At 37.2% G+C, this 15,001-nt stretch overlaps 1 protein-coding gene across 3 annotated transcripts in view; it reads left to right on the forward strand.

The window, feature by feature from the left end:
* Positions 1-15,001, forward strand: part of VMP1 (vacuole membrane protein 1) — a 130,026-nt gene that overhangs the window by 10,747 nt on the left and 104,278 nt on the right. For 2 of the 3 annotated variants that reach the window (XM_027518000.1, XM_027517998.1), the window contains exons 2-5: positions 5,843-5,944; positions 10,250-10,385; positions 11,511-11,601; positions 12,957-13,067. In XM_027518000.1, the coding sequence (XP_027373801.1) occupies positions 5,869-5,944; positions 10,250-10,385; positions 11,511-11,601; positions 12,957-13,067 (414 nt within the window). In that variant the 5' untranslated portion in view covers positions 5,843-5,868. Of the gene's footprint in view, positions 1-4,210; positions 4,294-5,842; positions 5,945-10,249; positions 10,386-11,510; positions 11,602-12,956; positions 13,068-15,001 lie in introns of all 3 variants that reach the window. The other variant, XM_027517999.1, reaches the window with a different exon arrangement.

Here is a 15,001-nt window from a genome sequence, read left to right on the forward strand (position 1 = left end):
ATGTGGATAGATGGTTTTCTTAAAAGGAAGTATATTCATTTTATTTTGGAATTCAGTGATGAAGAAAATTCACTACTCTGTTTTCTTTTTATTTTCATCTTGGTAAATTCTCCAGTAAGTCTTGTGTCATTCAGTAAGTTGTATTTTCATGACATCCTTCAGTGTTTTTTGTGTCACATTAGGGGACTCACAGTAATTTAGTTTTACATTGTTTTTGCCTTACAAGTGTAGCTAATGTTTAAAATGAATGGAGCATTATAGTCTTAGTACACTGGATGTACAGCCTACAAAGAACCTTTGTGAGCTGCTTTTAGCAGTTTTCTGAGCACTTCTGCCAGAAACAAAAAAACCCCACATATTTTAATATCAACCTTAGGTTTTAAGTGTGCTTCAGCTGTATTTAAAATCTGCTAGTTACAGCCTTTTAAAGCATTTCTTGTTATCTAGATATATTTTCACAGTGAAATTATTTGATGTTTGAGTTAATCTGCTTTCGTATTTTTGTCTTCTCATCCCATCTATAGACCTGTAGAGTTTATTTCAACAATTTTATTCTTAGAAACAAAACTACGATGCATGCTATTCAAATCGATATTATAACAGTCTGTGCAAGGCTGCATTGAATGTCAGGAATATGTCTATGTGCTAGGTTCCTTTTTGAGGAGATTTCAGTCTTTTAAACAGGCTAGTAATTGGGTTTATTCCCACATCCAGGGATCTGACTGACAATATTTAGTAACAGATTTTCAGAATTTGTGCTACTTCATTAAACTGAAAAGCGGCTCTCCTTAAAACTGTTTATTTCCTCTTTCCCTTGATACATTGGCTAGAGCTTTTTTGTTGTTGTTCAGCCACTCAGTCGTGTCCGACTCTTTGCAACCCCATGGACTGCAGCACATCAGGCCTCTCTGTCCCTCACCATCTCCCAAAGTTTGCCCAAGTTCATGTCCATTGCATCAGAGGTGCCATACAGCTATCTCATCTTCTGATGCCCTCGTCTCCTTCTGCCCTCAATCTTTCCCAGCATCAGGGACTTTTCCAGTGAGTCACCTGTTTGCATCAGATGACCAAAATATGGGAGTCTCAACTTCAGCAACAGTCCTTTCAACAAGTATTGAGAGTTTATTTCCCTGAAGGTTGACTGGGTTGGTCTCCTTGCTGTCCAAGGGACTGTCAGGAGACTTCTCAGCACCATAGTTCAAAGGCATCAGTCCCTCGACCCTCCTCCTCCTTTACTGTCCGGCTCTCCCAACTGCACATGACCACTGGGAAGGCCACAGCCTTGACTGCACATATGGACCTTTGTGGGCAGAGTATTGTCTCTGCTTTTCAACATGCTGTCTAGGTTTGTCATAGTATTCTTGCCAAGAAGCAAAGTCTGCTTTTTTACCCTATAATGATTTTTAACAGATTGTCCTTTTGGTACTTTTCAAAGTGGTTGCATTGATGAAAAATAATTCATTTTTGTTATTTAGCATAATAAACCAAGATCTTTCTGTCGATGCTTCTGTAAAAATCAGTTGTGCAGGCTCTTGAATATTATAGAAAGATGGAAACCAAGTGCCTGTAAATGAATACTCGGGCAGTATTGACTATGGTTGTTTTGGAAAACTGAGACATTCCTAGAAGGGGTGTAGAGAAGCTAACATTAAGTGCCTGCTGTGTGCCAGCCAGACTCTGTGCAGGACAATTATATATAATTGTTCTGAAAGTAGAGAAAATAAACGAGAGTCCCCAGAGCAACACGAAGAACATTTAAGGATGACATGAAAATAGGAATGGGGATATTTTACGAGTAAACTCAAATGCAAAAGCTTAAATTACTTACCCAAGGTTATGCAACTAGTAAGTGATGTTGGTAGGATTTTTTTTTAGCTCCAAGGAAATAAAACTACTTTCAAGTGGGAAGGAGAACAGAATTAGAATAGCATGGAGGCATTAGTCTTGAAGAATGGAGTACAGGTGAAATGCCGCTTGCCCTGATTTGGTCTCTGATCAGTCGAGACATATTGGCAGCTTTGGGGCACCGAGTTAATGTTTTCAGTTCTGGAGGTTGGAAGTCCAGAATTAAGGTGCCAGCTCTCTTCTTGGCTGGTATGTGGCTGTCTTCTTTGTGTGTGCTCACATGACATTGCCTTTGTATGCATACATACATAGAAAGAGAGAAGTCTCTGGTGTCTCTTTTCTCCTCTTTTAAGGACACCACATCTATCTGATTAGGGTCTCACCCTTAGGACCTCATTTAACCTTAATTACCTGCTTAAAAGCCCCAACTATAAAATAAATACAGTCACTTTGGGGATTAGAACTTCAGCATATAAGGGCGGGGGAGGTACAATTCAGCACATAACTAGCATATTCTCCTGTAAGTGTGTAATTCTCTCCTTATGTAATTGAGTAATTATGGCATAAGAAATTTCTATTTGGTCTTTGTCCCAGTTCCAGGCACAAAGCTCCCCAATCCTTTGTAGTTTTCCTGAGTGATGTAAGTGAAAGGAGCACCTTTCATTCTAATGAGGCAACTTCTGTTGGGCTCGCTGTTACCTCCAGGGTGGGGACTGGTCACCAAAAAAAAACCTAGACGTGATTAGAGGGTTTGATCTTTCACCCTCGTCTCCCAACCTCTAGTAGGGGAGTGGGGCTAGAGGTTGGCAAAAGGTTTTCAAAAACTGTTTTTTAAACTGTGTATTTATTTTGTTTGTAAAGAAGTCGACAAATTAACTTAGTCTCTTACGTTATTTCTTACAAAACAAAATTCCAGACTTTTTTTCTAGAGAATTTTTTGAGTAGGAAATGTCAGTGGACTGTTTTCTTCTTTAGCATATTGTGTAAGAACACATTATTTGCTCAAATAAAAGTTCCTCTTGAAATGTCTTGTAAAACGTCTCTGAGTGGTTGCATAATACCATTGTTATTAAGTAAGAACTTAAACAGACCCAGGTTGTTTTGAATAAAACTTTGTCTCTCAAAGAAGATACCAGGGGAAAGAGTAAGACTGGGGAAATGAGTTACTGGTATTTTGTAGGGGGAAAGGTTTTAGAGTGTGTCCTTCATAACACGTAAGCTCTTTTCTGCCTTCTTACATCTTTGCATCACAAATTAATTAAATGTTCTTTATTGTGATGTAGGTAAATGGCTGTTCATCTCGAAAATGAATTGCCTGCAGAATTTGACTGAATATGAGTTTGCAGTTTTAAGTCTTTACAGAACTTATTATGTATGAATGATTAGAAGATGGAAAATCTTTAACTTCATGTTGAATGACTAGAAGATGGAAAATCTTTAACTTCTTTATTATATGGTTCATTTAAGATATATTCAGTTAATTTTATTAATAAAACCAGAAAGCATGATTTGTGGAATAGATTTGTATTTTTTAAACCTATTGTGATGGTTTGATCATATAGATTTTCACAAATTATCTTCACATTTTTTTGTAATTGCTTGTCTTTTGAAAATATTGTCACAGAAGTATGACGTAAGTTTACAGAATCAAGTTTCAGCTTCTATGACTACTATGAATGTATTGCCCTCTGAGCTCCCATACTTTATCCTGTACTTTCTGTCTCCTTATTGTTGGAGGAGTTTGTAATTTCCTCAGTTCTGTCTTGTCGCAACAAAAATTTGAAGCAACTGGACAGACCAGCATTACAGCCCTTGGACCGACCAGTGTTACAGCTCTTTGTTACAGCTCAGTTTTATTTACAAAGCAAAGGAAAATATATCCTTGAGGCGTGAGGGCATGCCAACCCAAAAGACATGAAGAGAAGAGAGGCCCCAGCCCATTTTTGGGTCCTCTTTTTATATGCTTTTTTCTCCTCCTCCTGGGCCTGCCCTGTGTAAATTGGGCTAGCCTTGGAGTGCTGGTTGTTTTACCTGAGGTCCTCACTCCGGTTTTCCGACCTTTGTTCTACCTAACATTATCATCATTGTAACTGGTATATATTGAGTGCCTATAAAAGATGAGCCAATATTAGTATTTTATGTATATTATTTTATTTAATCCTCAGAGTACCTTTTGAAGAAACTGATATATAGAGAGATGTAAAAACTTGCCAAAGCTTAAAATAGATACTGGGAAGTTTGGATTTGAATCCAGTTCTGTTAGATTCCAAAACCTGTCTTCTTTCTGCTAAGTTATTTACTGTATATCTATTTCATTGTTTTATGTTATAATTGAAGTCTTGTGTTCATCTGGTTTCCCTGCTAGACTATGACCTGCTGGAGGATAAGGATCTTCTGGTATTCACGTTTGTGTCTTCAGTGGCCATTGCTGACCCCAGAACTTTTATAGTGAGTGTTGGATGAAAGACACTGATGTAACTTATGTGGTAGCCATGAGGCTTGTGCTATGAAGTACTTTCTCTCATACAGACAGTTGCTAGGTTTACTGCTTCATATACCTGCCCTTTTGGTGTATTGCCATTTATGGTTATATGCACACTAGCATGCCCAAACACACTCCTTCATTGTCATCAATTCTGTGGACATGAGAATTTTTGTTCTCCTTTTGTAGATCCAAAGAATCAAGACCTAGAAAAAATGAGACTTAAAATCACGCAACTAGTTAGTAGCAAATCTGGTGTGCAAATCCGGATTTTAGACTCACAGTCCTCTGCTCCAGGCTCTCCATCTGTGCTGAGGGAAACCTGTGCTTTATTTCCTGATATGTTAATTTGTTTATTGAAAAATGAAGGCAACAAAAAAAGGTGTCCAGAAATGGATTGTGTCTAAAAGAAGAAACCTTCTGTTGGAGTAATCAATGTAGGCTTTTTCTTCAGCCTTTATAATCTTACATTTGTTTTCCTTTATGAAGCCTAAAGTATGGTTGGAATTTTAGCCAAGGGATAAAATAGTTCTAACTAACAAAGTGTAGGAAGATTGAACCCATGACCACGTCATATTCTCATCAGCTGAGTCTAAATCTAGCAGGACTCACGGCACGTGCAGAGGACTCAGCACTGATGAAGTGATACACATTTTAAGTAGCAAGATGTGCTTTACTGGCACCTGAAAGAGTGATACAGGCACAGGTAATCTTATGTTTTTGTATGGAATAATTACATCAGCACCGTTTATATGTTGTAATTTAGAGAGTTTAAGTAAAAGATTTACATCTATACTTGTAATATAAAGTATAATATGACAAGTCCATTTAAATACTCACCCATTCTTGGCTGCCTCAGGTCTCAGTTGAGGCACACAGGCTCAGTAGTTAGGCAGGGCGTGTGGGGCCTTAGTCCCTGACCAGGGGCCGGAACCATGTCCCCTGCATGGGAAGGCGGGCTCTTAACCACTGCACCACCAGGCAAGTCCTTAAAGAGTACATTTAACTCATCTTAAACGTTTAAAATTTTCACCTTCTATGCCTGTACATTTTTTTTCTTTCAGTAGAATTGCTTGCTAAATATAATGAATCTTGGATCTGTTGTCAACATTTTTAACATGTTTGATAATGTAATCTTTTTTTTTTTTTTTAAGTAATTCCAAAGGACTGAAAGATTGGTAAAATTTGAGTAGATAGTATGTATGTTATTAATGAATCAGAAAGACTTTAGACCTTTTAAGTTATCTGTTTGAAGGTACTAGTATTTTATAACCTTCTGTGGACAAATTGCCTCCAAATTTTAATCTGGAAAAGCACTGGGATAGCTGTTTGGAAAAGGATTGCAACAACATGGCTTTTATATGTTTAATACTTCTACTAGAGAAAATTAAGGTGTCAACACGTTGAGATAGCAGGTGGGGATTCCTACCATGTGGTTTCTGTATTGTTTCATTCAGCCACAGATGCAAGGCAGGAATATGTAACATAGCACTGGATTTTATTTTGTTTTATTAGCTCCTCAAGAGTTATTGATCTATGAAATGGCAGAGAATGGACAAAATTGTGACCAGAGACGTGTAGCAATGAACAAGGAACAATATAATGGAAACTTCACAGGTAAAGGATGGTGGTTTGAAGGGAGAAGATCTGTGGGTTTAAATGATATCCTTTTCATTGGAATAAAATTCAAATATATCTAATATATATTATCTTTTGTTAATAAAATAATATATAGTAATATAAAATACATCAAATTCTTATAAATCTTGTAAAAGATTATCTTTTGTTTCATCTTCATGGTAAATTAAATTATGGATGTATAAGGGCCTATAAGGTGATTTTTCACAGTGATAGCAGAAGCAGCTTGGCCGTAGTCACAGCAGCAGTGTTCTAGACACAGAATCCTTGCTTTTTAATCTTATGGTAAGTCTTTATTGGACTTTGTTTGCCATTCAGTTCTATCATGCTGTTTTGTAACCTTAGAAATAGATTATAAATTTATTTATTATGCTAATTGTAATTTTTGTAATTATCCAAAACGTCAGAATGTGATTATTGTGTATTTCTTTTTAAATTTTAGTTTGAGACAAATAAATTTTTATTTTAATTGAATTAGGAATTTGTGGTAAATTTCAATATGCTGCTGCTGCTGCTAAGTCGCTTCAGTCGTGTCCAATTCTGTGCTACCCCATAGACGGCAGCCCACCAGGCTCCCCCTCCCTGGGATTCTCCAGGCAAGAATACTGGAGTGGGTTGCCATTTCCTTCTCCAATGCATGAAAGGGAAAAGTGAAAGTGAAGTCACTCTGCCGTGCCTGACTCTTAGCGACTCCATGGGCTGCAGCCTACCAGGCTCCTCCGTCCATGGGATTCTCCAGGCAAGAGTAGGGTGCCATTGCCTTCTCTGAAATTTCAGTATATTTGACTCTTATTTATACATTTACCCTAAAAATTACAGTTACCATTTATATAGACAACATAAGTAAGAACTTTCCTTTATGTGTTTAAAAGAAAGTGAAAGGTTTTCCTTTTCTGTTAATTGTAATGATTTGCTTTTTAACTTGATCATTTGACATCTGAAACACATTGCAAATAATATCAGTACTTCAGCAGGGTTATAATTCTATCATAGAAATCTTCTTCTACTGGAAGGACTGAAAGCTTTCTGAAGTAGTAGTCCCCATCTGTTCATTTTGATCACTACATTGCTTTGCACAATGTGTTTGCAGCACTTAACTGACTCTTGGGTTACTTTGGTTGTCGATAAATTTTGTATCATTTCACCATGAGTCTCAGGATTCAGAGATAGGCATTGCCTGTATCACAGTCTCGTCCCATTCAGAGCTTTCACATGTCACTTTTTCACTCCTTTCAGCAAGCACATGCATTTGTATATTCTTCTTCTATTGCCTACACCTTTGGAATTTAAAATTAATGTGAGAATGGCACACTTACTGTTCTGTACCATGGTGTGCATTTGTTTGAGATTTTTAACTTGCTATTTTCTAGAGATTGTACATGAAGAACTTATTCTTTTTTCTTTGTGTATTTTGGGCTGCACTAGACTTCGTTGCTGCGTGCGGGCTTACTCTTCATGGCACTGCACAGGCTCCTCATTGCTGTGGTTTCTTGTTGCGGGACACAGGCTCAATAGTTGTGGCCCACGTGCTTCATTGCTCCACAGCATGTGGGATCTTCCCAGACCATGGCTTGAACCAGAGTCCTCTGCTTTGGCAGGTGGATTCTTATCCACTGAACCACCAGGAAAGTCCCAAGAACTTATTCTTTATTGCGGCTGCTTAGTGTTCTGTTGTTCAGGTATAACATATTTTAATCACTCCTCCATCTTATTAAAGCAAATAACACCGCACTGAATAAACTTGTACAAAAGTCGTTTCTCCTTACACCTAATCATTCTCCTAAGTAGAATTATTCAGTGACAGTTCAGTTCAGTTCAGTTGCTCAGTCAAGTCCGACTCCTTGCGACCCCATGGACTGCAGCACGCCAGGCCTCCCTGTCCATCACCAACTCCTGGAGTTTACCCAAACTCATCTCCATTGATTGAGTCAGTGATACCATCCAACCATCTCATCCTCTGTTGTCCCCTTCTCCTCCCGCCTTCAATCTTTCCCAGCATCAGGGCCTTTTCCAGTGAGTCACCTCTTTGCATCAGGTGGCTGAAGTATTGGAGTTTCAGCTTCAACATCAGTCCTTCCAGTGAAGACTCAGGACTGATCTCCTTTGGGATGGACTGGTTGGATCTCCTTGCAGTCCAAGGGACTCTCAAGATTCTTCTCCAAAACCATAGTTCAAAAGCATCAATTCTTCATTGCTCAGCTTTCTTTATATATAGTCCAACTCTCACATCCATACGTGACTTCTGGAAAAACCATAGCCTTGACTTGACAGACCGTTGTTGGCAAAGTAATGTCAAAGTTGGTCATAACTTTGCTTTTTAATATGCTGTCTAGGTTGCTCATAACTTTGCTTCTAAGGAGCAGCCGTCTTTTAATTTTATGGCTGCGGTTACCATCTGCAGTGATTTTGGAGGCCCCCAAAATAAAGTCTGCCACTGTTTCTACTGTTTCCCCATCTATTTGCCTTGAAGTCATGGGACCAGATGCCATGATCTTAGTTTTCTGAATGTTGAGCTTTAAGCCAACTCTTTCCCTCTCCTTTTTCACTTTCATCAAGAGGCTCTTTACTTCTTTGCTTTCTGCCATAAGGGTGGTGTCATCTGCATATCTGAGGTTATTGATACTTCTCCCGGCAATCTTGATTCCAGCTTGTGCTTCATCCACCCTGGCATTTTACATGATGTGTTCTGCATATAAGTTAAATAAGCAGGGTGACAATATACAGCCTTGACGTACTCCTTTTCCTATTTGGAACCAGTCTGTTGTTCCGTGTCCAGTTCTAACTGTTGCTTCCTGACCTGCATACAGATTTCTCAAGAGGCAGGTCAGGTGGTCTGGTGTTCCCATCTCTTTGAGAATTTTCCACAGTTTGTTGTGATCCACACAGTTAAAGGCTTTGGCATAGTCAATAAAGCAGAAATAGATGTTTTTCTGAAACTTTCTTGCTTTTTCAATGATCCAGCGGATGTTGGCAATTTGATCTCTGGTTCCTCTGCCTTTTCTAAAACCAGCTTGAACATCTGGAAGTTTACGATTCATGTATTGTTGAAGCCTCTGCTTGGAGAATTTTGAGCATTACTTTGCTAGCATGTGAGATGAGTGCAATTGTGCAGTAGTTTGAGCATGCTTTGACATTGCTTTTCTTAGGGATTGGAATGAAAACTGACCTTTTCCAGTCCTGTGGCCACTGCTGAGTTTTCCAAATTTGCTGGCATATTGAGTGCAGCACTTTCACAGCAGCATCTTTCAGGATTTGAAATAGCTCAACTGGAGAGTATATGCATTTATAATTTCAAGAGATGATGCCAAGAGATTTACTATTATTTACAATAATAAGTAACCTTAATTGTACATATATATACATGTATTAACTCATTTAATCTTTAACAAGACCCTAAAAAGTAACTACTGTTTTTATTTTAGCGAAGAGAAAACTGAGGCACGGAAAGGTTAACTGGCTTTGACCAGTAGGTGGCAGAGCCAGGGTTTTGATGTCCCTTCACAAGGTTTTTTTAGAGCAGAACCTGCTGGTCTTCCCTGATATCTCAGATGGTAAAGAATCTGCCTGCAATGCAGGAGACCCGGGTTTAGTCCCTGAGTTGGGAAGATCCCCTGGAGAAGGCAATAACAACCCACTCCAGTATTCTTGCCTGGAGCATTCCATGGACATAAGAGCTTAGCAGGCTATAGTCCATGGGATCGCAGAGAGTCGGAAATGACTAAGTGACTAACACTACTACTACTAGTTGGCCTTCACATTTTGAGCTCTAAATCACTTTGTTCTATGATATGATGCTAAATTGCCCTTCACAGAAAGTGGACTAATTTAGTATTCCAGTAATGTATGGGCTTCCGAGGTGGCTCAGATGGTAAAGTGTCTGCCTGCTATGCTGGAGACCTGGGTTCGATCCCTGGGTTAGGAAAATCCCCTGGAGAAGGAAATGGCAACCCACTCCAGTACTCTTGCCCAGAAAATTCTATGGACGGAGGAGCCTGGTAGGCTACAGTCCATAGGGTCGCAAAGAGTCAGACATGACTGAGGGACTTCACTTTGACTTTCAGTAATGTATAAGAGAAACATGTGTCCTGACTCTAAAATGATTCCAAAAAGAATGATAAGAGTAGAACAGCAGGACATAGCCTAGACTTGGCACAGTGTGAGTCCGGTTGTTTGCTTTTGAGGTTTCTATGCAGTCCTTCAAACATGGGATGGGAAGATAGGTGAGTTTTGAGAGTGACTGGGAAAAGTAGCATCCTGTTTTAATTTCTGCACTAATTTTTTCAGACCCCTCTTCAGTGAATGAAAAGAAGAGGAGGGATCGAGAAGAAAGACAGAATATTGTCCTGTGGAGACAGCCACTCATTACCTTGCAGTATTTTTCTCTGGAAACCCTAGTAATCTTGAAGGAATGGACCTCAAAGTAAAGAGTCTTCCATTAACTTTTATATAAACTGATTTTACTAATTCTAGAAGTCTTCCTGCCACCTGCTCTATCAAAATGGATTAATTAAATTTAGAATGTTATAGGAACATATATATTTTCCTTTTTATATGTAGTTTGAAGACAAATAGATTAGGGAAACACTGCTATTTGTTCGCTGGATTATTACAGTTGACCATTGTCTCCTATTGAATCCTTTATGCAAAGGAGAACCCTAAAAACGAAAGTTTTTTCTTCTGGCTTTACCTTCAGGAGAAATCAGGCCTGTGTACGAATCACTGATTCTTTAGCAGGTCAAGGTTCAGGATACGTGGCACTACTGATAGTTTGAGCCAATGAAAAGGACTCTGCCATGGAAATTGTGTTCTGTCTTTGAATTTAGTACTTGTAAGCCCTGTTTCTGATATCATAAAGAGCAAGTTGAACTTTTAATTGCCTTAATCATTTTATGGTTTACCTTTCCAAGATATCTATAATAATATCTTACATTTTTATTGTACTTGCGGTTTATAAAGTATTTTGTAACACTTTTTAGTTTATTTGATTCTTCTAGCAATTCTGCGAAGAAGGTAAAATAAATATACGATCATTATGATTTTAAAAACAAGGAACAGAATCAGATTGGTTGAGTGTCTTACTCCAAGTGCAGTACTTTAGAGACTCTGATCCAAGTCCTCTGACTAAAGGCTAAAGCCCTATGCAGTATATACTTGTTCAAATTCATTTCTAGTTGGAGGATAATAGCCTTACAGTGTTGTGTTGGTTTCTGCCATACAGCAGCATGAATCAGCCAGAAGTATACATATATCCTCTTAGTCCTGTCACAATTAGAGGCTGGAGTATATACAAGCAATTTGGGGGTATAGGGAGGGCGGCAGTGGGGTTTCTAGTGAGAAATTAGATTCTGTACCCATGTATCTTGTTTATTCTCTTCTGTACATCAAGAGACTATAGTCTTTAAGAGCAAAAGAGCTCAGTCCACCAAGAACCACTTCTAAACCTGAGCTAAAAAACTTCATTGTTTAAGTGAGAAATGTCTTGAGAGTGATGAATCCTAAAAACGAGACTGTGATGTATCTCATTTTTTTTTGTTTTGTTTTTAAGATTATGGCATCGTCAAAGCATTGTGGTGTCTTTTTTACTGCTGCTTGCTGTGCTTACAGCTACGTATTATGTTGAAGGAGCACATCAACAGGTATGAGGTTCAGTGCTGTTCTTGTTCCTTCCCGAATCCCAGGCAGTTTCAGAATGGAACTGTTTTGGGATTTGTTGTGGGTTTCGTTGATTTTTTAAAAAAACTTATTTTACAAGTGATATCTTAATGTCTTATTTTTAAGGTCAAATATTAAAAATATTCTTACGGTAGTTCATGGCTGCTCAGTATTTGGTATATATCATTCCTTTTTACCTTTAAGGATTTAAATGTAACTTTCCAAGCAGTGTTTAGTCAAAGCAGCATGAATTCCTTAATCACTACCAGAGTCTTCATATTTTCTATACTGTGACCTATCAAAGCTCATATACTCATCCTAGATTGAAAGTTTGGTTTTATATGTATAAAGTGGGGGGAAGTTCGCTTGCCTGTTGTTTATAAGTACAGCATAAATGAAGGGAAAATAGGACATTTTGTTAATAACTTTTGTTAAAATAGCAAAATGTTCATGTATTCTGATAGGAAATAGTTCTAAAAGGGTACCATTTCACATGTTAGAGCAGTTTACCTCTATATTCATCAAAATGCCAATGGTGATTATCTTTGGTAGGGTGGAGATTATGAACGATAGTTGTTTTTTACTTTATATATTTCAACTTGTCTGTAATAAACATATATTGCTTGTAAAATTAGGAAACAATAAATGGCATTAAAAGGAGGGGGGTGAAGCAGTTTGCTTCTAATCAGAGAAGTTTTTATACATATAAATGCAGGTTTTAAATATATTTTAAAGAAATCTGTGTGTGCTATTAAGAGTTCCCAGGGAACCGGCTTGATGGATTTACTGTCCAGTACGAGCATCTAAACTCTGGAAATCTTCCAAGTCCGTATCCCAGTGGGCTGCAGTTTGCTTTTGCTTATTAAGCATCTTGGTCTTAAATATATAAAAATAATTTTATGTACATTTTTTACTAGAATTCACAAGAATATGTTCTAGTTCCAAATATTATATAAATAACCACCCATCTCTTACAACTGTATATATATTATCATGCTTTTTTAAACAAAATTTGTGAAACTTTTAAGTGTCTTAAAAATTTTTATTCTCATAGTTATCAGTAATTTGCATATTTCCTACAAATGTCATTATAATAGTAGGAGTTTTAAAACATTAGTAATGAGCTTTATTCCAGTCACATGATTTTTTTTTTTTTTTTTTTTGGTCATCTCTGCTACCACATGTTAGAGGAATTAGGTCTCTTTAAGGAGCCTTGAATCTTAATACTTTCTATTAGAAACTTAGTGTTTTTCTTTTTTTTTAATTGTAGTTGATAAATACATTTCTGCTTAAGAATTCTGATTTTGTTTTTTATCACCTTATCTCTTTTGTTTTTCAGTATGTGCAACGTATAGAGAAACAGTTTCTTTTGTATGCCTACTGGATAGGCTTAGGAATTTTGTCTTCTGTTGGGCTTGGAACAGGGCTGCACACCTTTCTGCTTTATCTGGTAAGATTAACTTCTAATAATCAAGGTTGAAAGAGATTATGTTTTAATTTGTCCTTATACTTCAAAAGTTAAAGTTCTAATGTTTTTATTTGACTATCTTTGTGTTTTATATGTATTCTAATCCTCCAGTACTCTGTTTTGGTTTTCCTTTTGAATTGAGAATTTAAAAAGAGAAGGGAGGGGAAAAGCCTTAGGCAAATGAGATTGTTTATTTATATTAATTCAGCCAGGAAACGTTTTTTCTGTTGAGATTTCGGAACAGTGGTTCTCTTGCTTATGCAGTTACATTGTAATAGTTGAAGTTATTCAGTTGTACGAAATTCACAGGTTGGAATTGACTTGGACAGTAACTTTCTCTGTTAATAGCCAGTGAGAAATGGGGTCTCCCTCACATCCTCAGATAACCGTGTGCACAACAGGATGGTTACTCTGGTATTCTTACTGACTGCGGCTCATGAAGTGTGATGTGTGCAGAACTGATGCTTTCTTAAACTCTTTTAAATCAAAATATAAAATGTACCCTTCCTAAAAAATACATATTTTTTTACTTAGTTTAAATTAGAGAAATGAAAGAGAGGTTTTTGCTTTGGACACTGGCAAATGTAATGAAATAATGACAGAGCTAGGACTGGGGGGTGACAAGCGTGACATCGAGGGCACAGAATTTATATACTTTTAGGGTCATAGAAATGTGGGTGGGGCTCATGAGTGAAGACCTCATTAAATTTGTACCCTGGATGTCTCTCTTGTTTCACTCTCTTCCTGTCTCTGAATAATATATTGAAAACAATTTCATATTTGAAAACAGCTTGCTCTTGATGGAGAAAACAGGTGAAAATTTGTCATAGCAGTACTGATGGCTGAATAGAGTTCAGCAGTGCAAACACTTCCAATCTCTATGCTTCAATGAATTCATTTCTGAAGCAGGTATGATAAATATTAGGAAATGAGTATTCAGAAGGCTGCTTAACCAATGATCTGAAGAATAAGGATTAATCTATAATACATAAGTTCTGTGAGTTTATGGGAATTTTAAAACATGGAATTTTAGAATTCTGTTCATGACTGCTCGTTGATTTTAACCCAGATAGAAACATAAATCCTAGATAAGTGATCCTATCAGTGTTTCTTTAATTATTCTAGAAATATAATGCTATACTAGAGGTTGTGGCAGAGGAGGAAAGAAGAAAATACCAGTTCCCTTTCTGTTCTTTCCTAGACCTGTCCTCTTAGATTCCTTGGTAAGATCAGATTAAGGAACTCATTAGTAGCATTTGATTAATTTGGAAGTATTTAAAAAGCAACCCAGCTAGCAGATTCTACTGAATCTTTAAAGGGATTCTAATGAACCTTATAAATCCTATAATAAGAATAAGAAAAATTTGAAACTTAGAAGTTTCACATTTTCTGTTTCTTTTTATATCCTTGAGAAACTTGTATAAAATGTCATTTATAAACTGTGTTGTTGTGAAAACATTATTATTTTAGTTCCATTGATTCATGTAACCAGTAAAGGATTTAAAACATACAAGTAAGCATTTATTACAAAATGTATTTCAGTGAAAAGTCAAATCTTTGTTTCGTAAACTAAGTAGTTATTTCTGCCCTTGATCAGAGTGCAGGGTTAAGGGAATGTGGTTAGATTTTTCACAAGTTTAGAAGGAATTCTTCAAAAACTATTTAAAGGAAAGTATCACTCTCTCATTACTAGTTAAGCAAATGTGGAGATAAAGTCAAGGAACATCTGAAACTGTTGCATTATACATAAAAACCATATAAAACATTGTGGCGTTATCATTGCTGGTGATAAACTGGCATCCAGATGGATCAGACCATGTTTTTCAGCATTAGATTAATTTGATTGCACACCAGGCTTCCCTTTCTTCATTATCTCCCAGAGTTTGCTCAGACTCATGTCCATTAAGTTAGTGATG

This window comes from Bos indicus x Bos taurus, chromosome 19 (assembly GCF_003369695.1).
Source record: "Bos indicus x Bos taurus breed Angus x Brahman F1 hybrid chromosome 19, Bos_hybrid_MaternalHap_v2.0, whole genome shotgun sequence".
In the NCBI taxonomy this organism is placed as follows: domain Eukaryota; kingdom Metazoa; phylum Chordata; class Mammalia; order Artiodactyla; family Bovidae; genus Bos; species Bos indicus x Bos taurus.